Below are 8901 nucleotides of genomic sequence, written 5' to 3' on the forward strand. Positions count from 1 at the left end.
ATGAAATTCAGTGTGCCGTTGACGTCGCCGCGCGCCGTGCCGTTGCAATTGCCGTCGCCGCGCGCCGTGCCGTTGCGGTTGCCGTCGCCGCGCACCGTGCCGTTGCGGTTGCCGTCTCCGCGCACCGTACCGTTGTGGTTGCCGTCGCCGCGCACCGTGCCGTTGCCGTGCGAATTTTAAAAGCGCCCATTCCCTTATTCTGACAGGGTATTTTTACCTCTTTTATTACTGATAAAATTTAAGAAAAATATATTATAATGCGGCATTTTTGATTTGAGATTCTCACGGCCAAAATCATTAGTGTGCTTTATTTTTGGGGTATTATGCCGTCCTGAGCATAATACGGCATTTTTATTTTATTTTTATGTGGATGCCAAATTTTCTATAACGAATCAAAATATGTGTATTTTTTATTTCTATCGTCGGTGACAGCCGTCTTACCAGCCAGTGGCGTTTTCTACGTCATAAAGCCAGTTATAGACTTTAAAAGCAATAATTATGAATGATACACATTTTTAGAACATTGATCAGAATTGGAAAAAAATACAAGTCTTCCTTATATTTTTAACGGTGTGTAAAATTACCCTTCTGTGGATTTTAGATTACACATCCTTTTTACGTCACTGAGGCAGGTGTTTAGTGAAAAAAATAGTGTGAATAAATACAGTATAATCATTCAGAGTTTACTAACCCATAATAATTTCGAGATAAATAGCGTGTCGGGCTATTGTTGTAGGAACAAAGTATGTCAATGGTGAAACGTGCATTCACACTAATAGCGAAAAAGGTTTAAAACAATACAGGAAAATTCTTAGAGGTCATTGAGAGTAGCGCGGGTTTATAAGGACTGCACCAATCGATTTACGTTCAGTTGTCAATGTGACACTTTGCACCATCGTAAAATATATACTAAAATGATTAAAATATCCGTTATATTTTCGTTTATATTTTGCGCCAGTCCTACATTTTTCAGAAAATCTTTCGTGAGTGGTTATGAAACAAGTTTTGTAACAAAAAGTGATTATGTTTTTAAACAGTTTTTACTTAGTAACAGTTGTGATGTACCATTTTACCTAAATGAATTTCGAGAAAAGACTGAAATTTTGACATGCAAAATACATAATCAAAATATCACTGATACAGATCAAAGCAGAAGAGATGAAAAAGCTTTCAATGATGAGCTCAAACTTCATAAGTTTCAATCTTATTTTGACACGTGGAAAAATTATCACATGATTTTTCTACCTCAGGAAAATGTTGGAGAAAAATGCATGAAAGATACGTTCTTTCTTATTTCCTCGGTTGAGAATAAGCAGTTATGGGCGTTGAAAAGTAAGTAAATATGAAACATTACTTTGCTTAGCTCTTCTAAGAAATGGGACGATAAATGGATGACTATTATAATAAGACTCTTTGGAAAGTTAAGAAAACGGACTAGTGGCGGGCATAACATCAAGTGATAACCGTTTGAAATTGTTAGATTTTTTTATATGATCATATGCAATATGATAATAACATATCCCTTTTAATCGTGTAATAAAATCATTTGAATCGTGAGCTATAGAGCCTGGAAATAGCCACCTAACCATTGTAAAATATGACTCGGTGATAAATTTCAAAAGTTTTGAAACTTGGGCGAAACCGAGTAGTAACTAGTAACTGCTAGTAATTACTCCACAATTAAGTGCAGTTAACGCAAGGGCTTATGATTAATGTGCCCGAGTCGATATTTGTGTTCAATCAGGTGTCAAACATAATGTAATCCTGAAATCGAATGGCACTACTCTAGAATAATTTACGAGTAGTTGATCTGGCAGACTTGCACCCGAGTGTTTATTTATACCGATCATTACGATCACTCAGATTATTAACACATTTTTCATTAATAAATGAATTGTTGATACCAACTTTTAGAGTTTTATTGATCTACAATTTAATTTACCGATGCATTTACAGCTTCTAGATTAACACACATTATTTTGTTTACAACCTATAAGTAACCTGACTCTATTTATAAAAAATCGTTTATTTATTAATAACTCATCATTTCATGCAATGCACTTATCTACAGGGATTGTGAACAAAAATGTGAATTTGTGAAAAAGAAATATTAATTCTAAATAATTTTTTTTAGAAAAATAACGTATTGTTTAATAGGTTGACGTGTCGTTTATGTGTAAATAGTTACCGTCCTTGCAAATATGCTTCCAAACAATCGATAGCATGTTTTTACAATAATTACACCCCTCTTATATTCCCGTCACGTTCTAACGCAACTTAACTGTTTTACACCACCGAGAAATGTATTTATTTTAAGTAATGCCAACAAATGTCCGAAGAATTCATAGGACTTCGTTGTTGAATGTCTTATATGTTTCAATTTAAACTTTCACCATTAGTTATTATTATTTATATATTATTTATATGTATTCCAGTGATCGATGCCACAGCCAAGATACCATCAGGACTACTCAGTGGAAATGTGAATCAGTTTGGGGACTTTGACGAATGTCTCAGCGTCAGAAAACCAGTAAAAGGGAAATACTTCCTTGCTTCTTTGGACGTTTTCCTTGAAACACTCGGTCTCTCTGAGGAAGCTGATTCGCTCATACATGCACACAGATGGATTTCCAGTAATAGTACAGATGTAATTACTTGCAAGGCTCATATAAATTTATTTACATAATACATTTACGCACTAAAAAACTGTAACACGATCCTACACGTTGGTTGACTGAGAAATCGATACATAGTGTGCTAATCGGGAAATTTATCAGGACATGACTATTTTCTGAACTGCATTGAATATCTTCACCTTTTGGAAATTGATATGTCATAACGATTATGATTTTGTTAACGAAATCACAATGACTGAATGCTTGAAGTCTCTTGTTTAGAAAACAATATTTCCAACAAACACATACCTACAACTTTTTTTTCAGCTAGGGCACCGTGTACCGAAGGTTTCCAGCATCTACTGGGGCGTATGCCTTCCATCATCGTGTTCTGCTAAGGACCTGCAAACAACTCTGGAAAAAAACCTTCAGCCAATGACTAAAAATGTACATGTAGACGAGAAAATGACAGTCATAATCGAGGACAGTGTTGATTACAATACAGGGAAAACTTTTACTGTGTAAGTGTACTTGGATGAACATAAACATAATACATCTAAATAATAACTTCGTCGATAAAAATATAATGTTATTAGATAATAGACTTAATCGTAATTTATAATTTGGGTGGCGAGTATGGGTACCGCCGCCCCGGGAACCATTCATTAGATGACCAACACCTCTTCCACGGGTCACTCCAAATGGCGAGCTTTTAGCACTTCCTCTTCTTTATTTATTTTTAAAATACCCCACACAGAGCCACTGACATCCTGTCAATCCTGTGTGGAGTTAATGTTTAAAAAAAACACTTTGAACCAAAAACCATTTCATTTAAATATTTGTCACCTACCGATTTTGCTTATATTATTATTATATACCTACCCCTTCCTCCAACCCTACATATTTAATTAGTAAGACCCTAGTATTTAAACATTTTATTGAAGGTTTCTTTTCGGGCTGGTTACTGCGCTAATCATGATTGTGTCTCTGTCACCAATGGAATGCGAAAATCTGAGTGGGGAGGTTGGAAAATTCCGGAAAATAATAATGGGATTCTCATTTCGGAAAAACTTCAAGACTTTAATGGATACATCGCTGAAGGAAGAAATCAGAGGAGTCGACGGGGCGAGGGCACTAAACGTTCTGGCTCTTTTGCTGAGCCATAAATCCTTGGCATTATTCTTCAATCCTTACGTAAATAGGACTGCAATGGCTGAGGTAAGTCCAACTCGAAATCTCATTTTTTAAATGTTTTTATTGAACACTAATTAAAATGCACCTTGTCATAAAACTATAATCGTTTACTATTTTTTTTATTCCAATTATCACCAGACCAAATATTTTTGTACATACTTATGTTTTTTATTTAAATACTTATTTCATGATAATCCCGTTAATTTTCACGGGTCTGCTCTAGGTATTTAGTAACTTTTCTGTGATTTTCCGAATTCGCATATTACAAACTTTTTTGTGCCAGCGAGTGGTCTAATATTTCTATAACGAATACAAATTAATCATTAATTTTATATTTGAATCTGAATGTTTATTATATATTTCATGGTTATATTTTCAAGAAAAGATTGATTTTTATCAAAAGTAAGGGTAATTAAATGAATTTAAGGCGAAGCATAATGCTAAATCACTATTTTGATTAATCTTTATAACGAATTGGTGTACATTATGAATACCAAAATATGCTTTAGATAAATTGAAGGTTTTCCTATCGTTTCGCTTGAGCAGAATACAAACAAAAAATAAATTACTCAACAAAAATTTTACATTTTTTATAAACTACTTTAAATTTTTTTCAATAGAAATGTATGGATGCGTTAAGGAAACAACTTTAAAAAATACAGTATTATAGCTAAGATTGTCTGTGACAGTTTCACTTGACTAATTTTTTTGCTTTCTTATAAAATTATTTACAAAATATATTTAAAAAAAACAGTTTTGTGCTTGAAATAGAACGTTTTTAGACTCCGTTTGCCAAGCGATTTTAATGTCTATTATATACATTATAAGGTATACCAAGAATGTACGAATTTTCGGCTTGTAGCTTCCTCTTAAGGGTAATTTTGGTTGACGATTTTATTCGATTTTTCCTTTTTTTGCAGGTTCTAAGTATGCCGTGGGCCATAATAGGAAGGACGGCTATAATTTACACAGATTCTTTCCTACTGATAAGTGGTTTTCTTACAGCCACAGCTTTTCTCAGAGATCTTAAACGTGCGGGAAATATACATTTTAAACAAAAACTTCTCAATAGAGTTTTCAGGTTGTTATAACAATTATAACCACTGAAATATATAAATTCAATGCATTATAATCTATCAAAATAATAATAATACAATTTATCTGCATCATGAAATTCAAGTATTGTTTGTTTGGTTTTACAGAATTTTGCCAATGCTAATTTGTGTCATATTGTTCTGTACGTACATTCTGCCAGATCTTGGAAGTGGACCATTATGGGATATGGTTGTAACGGAACACTCAAGATTATGCAAGAGGAATATGTGGAGAAACTTTTTCTTTATACACAACCTTATGGGGTTTGAAACCATGGTAAGAATTACTAAATATTTTTAGAAAAGGTTTAATAGGTAAGGCTCTCAACTAGCAAGCTGGAGGTCGCGGTTCAAATTCCGGTATGTGCAAGTAAATTTTATTTGATTATTTCCTAAATTACTCATTTAAAATAATATAAAGGATATTTGCTGCACGTTCCAGAGTGGAAGATACTCTTATTATCGCCCTGGTGTAAGACCACCATTCAGAATTGAAATGTTGCCTGAAAAGGCTTTGGCCATGTTTGGTGACCAGATCTAAATAGCCAGTGAGACTATGGCATCCTCAATTGGAGTATACCATCCTCAATCTGAGTATGCCATAGTCTCACTGGCTCCAAACGGTTGGGAGCCGTTGGGACTCTTGTGCAGTTTCACATAAAATTAAAATAAGGTAAAGATCAAATAAATTTTAGTGAATCGTCAGTTTTTTTTAAATATCTTAAAAATTGTTGTTCATTTGCAATTTAATTATTTGTTTTAGTGCCTAACACATACTCACCAGCTGGCAATAGATATGCAGCTATTCATCTTTACTGCAGTAGTTGTCGGCTTGCTTTGGCGGTCAGGATCCAGGGGAACCATTGCCTTGCTGGTCATGGCCTCATTGTCTACGGGGTTACGGTTTTGGGTTACTATGGCTAAGGAGCTGTCAATGGTGATTTACCATGGAATGCCGTAAGAACTGTTTTCATTATGCTACGTAACAGTAAACAGTAAACAGTAACAAATAACCTTCTCGAAGGTCTGGAAGGGATGGCCTGGAACACCATGTCAGAAGAAATAATTAATCACACTAATAAGTATTCGGTTCAAGTGTAATTACTTTAATATTGACTTGTTTATGTTTTCAGAATCACAAAATTTTTTGACACCGCTACATTATCTTACATTCTTCCAACACATCGCTTAACAATTTATCTGATGGGAGTCGGCCTAGCTTATTTCATGTCTCTTAAAAATAGTCATATTCAACTGAACAAGGTAAGCACCTACTGTCTATCTAGTGTAAAACTGTCATAAATGTCATTTATAGTTTTTTTTCATATTGTAGTTCATTAGGATCGTATATTATCATTCCCTATACCTACTAGAAATATTAAAAAAATATATGTTTTCCGGTTAAATTAATAAAGGAAATTAGTCCTAAACGACAAACCGAGTATTATTGTTAAGTGTAAATATGCTAAGCATACGGCCCAGTTTTAAATTTAGATAAATATTATATTATACTACCTTGTTTTTTAGTGTGCAGTTATAGGTATTTTTGGTACAGTGATCCAATGAAAATTTTCTTCGAAAAGAAAGCAAACAGTAAAACATACAATATTGCCAGCGAGTTTATGGATGTAAAATTCAAAATACTCTTCTTAATTTAGGACGGGTTGTTTCGGAGAATTTGAACAATTCTTCAAATTTCAATGTTCATTTTCAGGTTCTGTGAAAGATATTTTCAAGTTCTGTTTTTATTTCAGTTCTGTCAAGCAACTACCCTATGCTGATATAATAACAGAACTTGAATAGGACTTTCACAGAACCCGGAAATCAACATTGAAATTTGATGAATTGTTCAAATCCTCCGAAACAACCCGTCCTTACATTATTTCCACATACAATGTGAAGGTGAAATCATCAGTTTTACGGTTGATAAGGTTCTTCTAATAACTGGGAATAATTGGGCAGAAATATTTAGAAAATCAGAAGACACACTAAACAGAATCACAAAATGGCGAGACTACCACTCACTTAAACTTAATGATAATAAAACCAAATTTATCACTTTCAAAATAAAAATACACAAAACAATAAGGAAACCTGAACCTATAAATTTATTGCTCCCATCACTTAATTGGAGATTGTAATAATTGTCTTACATTGGAAAACGTTGGCCATGTAACTTACCTAGGTGTAAAAATTGATCAAAATTTAAAATGGACTGAGCATATTAATGGACAATTTACTGTTTGTCATTTAGGACAGTTTTACACTACATAGAGATACGGACGCCAATGAGAACTATCTTTTTATTTGCAATAATCTTAAAATTATCCAATACTGTATTCAATCTGCTTTATTCCACTCTGAATAAAGAATACTACACTTTCTTATTTAACAGATTCAAGTTACCATAGGATGGATTCTCTCCATTAGTTTGGGACTGATGTCTATGGTTGGCCCGTGGCATATGGGCCTCAGGTCCTACGAATACGACAAGTTGGAGGCTGCTGTTTATGGAGCCTTTTCACCAATATCCTGGGGACTTTTTATATGTTGGTGCTTATGGACATGTAGCAATTCATGTGCTGGTATGTTTTCTTTCTCTAATTCTTAAAAGACGGAGTAATCACTTCCTTTTTACTATCCGGTTTAAACGCTTATGGTTAATTATATTTTCTTATTGAAAAATATGGCATCTTCTCATATTTTGGCATTTCGAAGTTTCATGATGGGAAATACATACATAAAATTTTGTTTTAATGGAATTTCTATTTAACTACCAACAATTTAAATAAATTATAATGTTTAATTATTGACGACAATATTAGCGGTTCCTAAACAAAAATCTGAAATAGAAAAATCGGAAAAAGATACGGTCACATCTAGGACTCGAACTCAGGACCCTTGCCTTGCAGGGACACCGCTCTACCAACTGAGCGAATAAACTTGGTAGAGCGGTGCCACGGGTTCCCGAGGTTCCGGGCGCCAAGGGTCCTGAGTTCGAGTCCTAGATGTGATTGTATCTTTTTCTGTTACAGATTTTCGTTTAGGAACCGCTAATATTGTCTTCAATAATTAAATATTACAATTTGAGTTTTTACTTATTAAGCTATTCCAAAAAATAAATGTTGTAATGTGATTGAACGCCTTTTCTGAAAGACATTAATTAAAAGCTGATCAGAGGGAAGATTAAATATCATTTAATGCTATTGTCTTTTCTATTATGACAAACTTCCAAGGACGGGCTCTCCCTCAAATGGGTAGAATGGTAAAATCTCTTATTGTGATATTTCAGGATGGTTTGGAGACTTCCTGTCTTGGCGCGGTTTTAGGATTTTCTCCAAAATTTCTTACGGAGTTTACTTGACGCAGTTTCCCGTATTCTTTTACAACGTTGGCCGTCAAAAATACTCGGGATATTATAAACCGCACATGATGGTAAGGTACTACTTATTCTACTTCATTCATTATTTGCATACATAACACATTATACATCTATTAATTGATTAAATTTTTATTAGTTCTGATGTACATTTTTGGCATAGGGCAATCATATTTTAAGTGTCCGATAACGACAAGTTTTACAAGCACAAAATGTTTTTTTAATGAAAAAATTAATGTGGTTTTTTCAAAATTATTTTTAGTTTGACATCACTGAAATCGGATCCATCCTATTAATATCAGCTGTATTGGCACTTTGGGTAGAGATGCCCTTCGTTAATATGTGTAAAGTATTGCAAGGTAAGAATGAGTAAACACATTTTATCAAGATTTGGCTGAAATATTAAAAGAAACGAGAAAGATAAACTTTTACAGGTAATAAATGTATTACAAACCCAATTTTCCAAATAGAATGCTTGTCGGTACTAATAAGCGAATGAAAATATCAAAGTCAGCAATGACTTTCCTGCACTCCCTACAGCCACGGGTAAAATACATTTATTTGGTAATTTTTGGATAGGGCCTGACACGCTTATTACGAATATTTTTTAGAAAAAAAC

At 33.8% G+C, this 8901-nt stretch overlaps 1 protein-coding gene across 1 annotated transcript; it reads left to right on the forward strand.

Annotated features, from left to right (window-relative positions):
- On the forward strand, window positions 1-8655 carry LOC149423398 (nose resistant to fluoxetine protein 6-like). Its single transcript, XM_089632232.1, has 12 exons — window positions 1-126; window positions 1251-1332; window positions 2436-2647; window positions 2943-3062; window positions 3693-3833; window positions 4730-4890; window positions 5012-5180; window positions 5667-5860; window positions 6037-6166; window positions 7299-7488; window positions 8196-8338; window positions 8545-8655. Exons 1-12 carry the CDS (start codon window positions 1-3, stop codon window positions 8653-8655), a joined length of 1779 nt encoding a protein of 592 aa, XP_089488358.1.
- Window positions 8656-8901: the final 246 nt, after the last annotated feature.

This window comes from Hesperophylax consimilis, chromosome 5 (genome assembly GCF_061612785.1).
Source record: "Hesperophylax consimilis isolate HC1 chromosome 5, BYU_Hcon_1.0, whole genome shotgun sequence".
NCBI lineage: Eukaryota > Metazoa > Arthropoda > Insecta > Trichoptera > Limnephilidae > Hesperophylax > Hesperophylax consimilis.

Bases quoted from the DNA above. Each gene is read 5' to 3' on its own strand.
- LOC149423398 (XM_089632232.1), top strand. From the start codon at position 1: ATGAAATTCAGTGTGCCGTTGACGTCGCCGCGCGCCGTGCCGTTGCAA. The intron at 3,834-4,729 runs GTAAGTCCAACT...CTTTTTTTGCAG, and splicing joins ATAGGACTGCAATGGCTGAG to GTTCTAAGTATGCCGTGGGC. The intron at 8,339-8,544 runs GTAAGGTACTAC...AATTATTTTTAG, and splicing joins ATTATAAACCGCACATGATG to TTTGACATCACTGAAATCGG.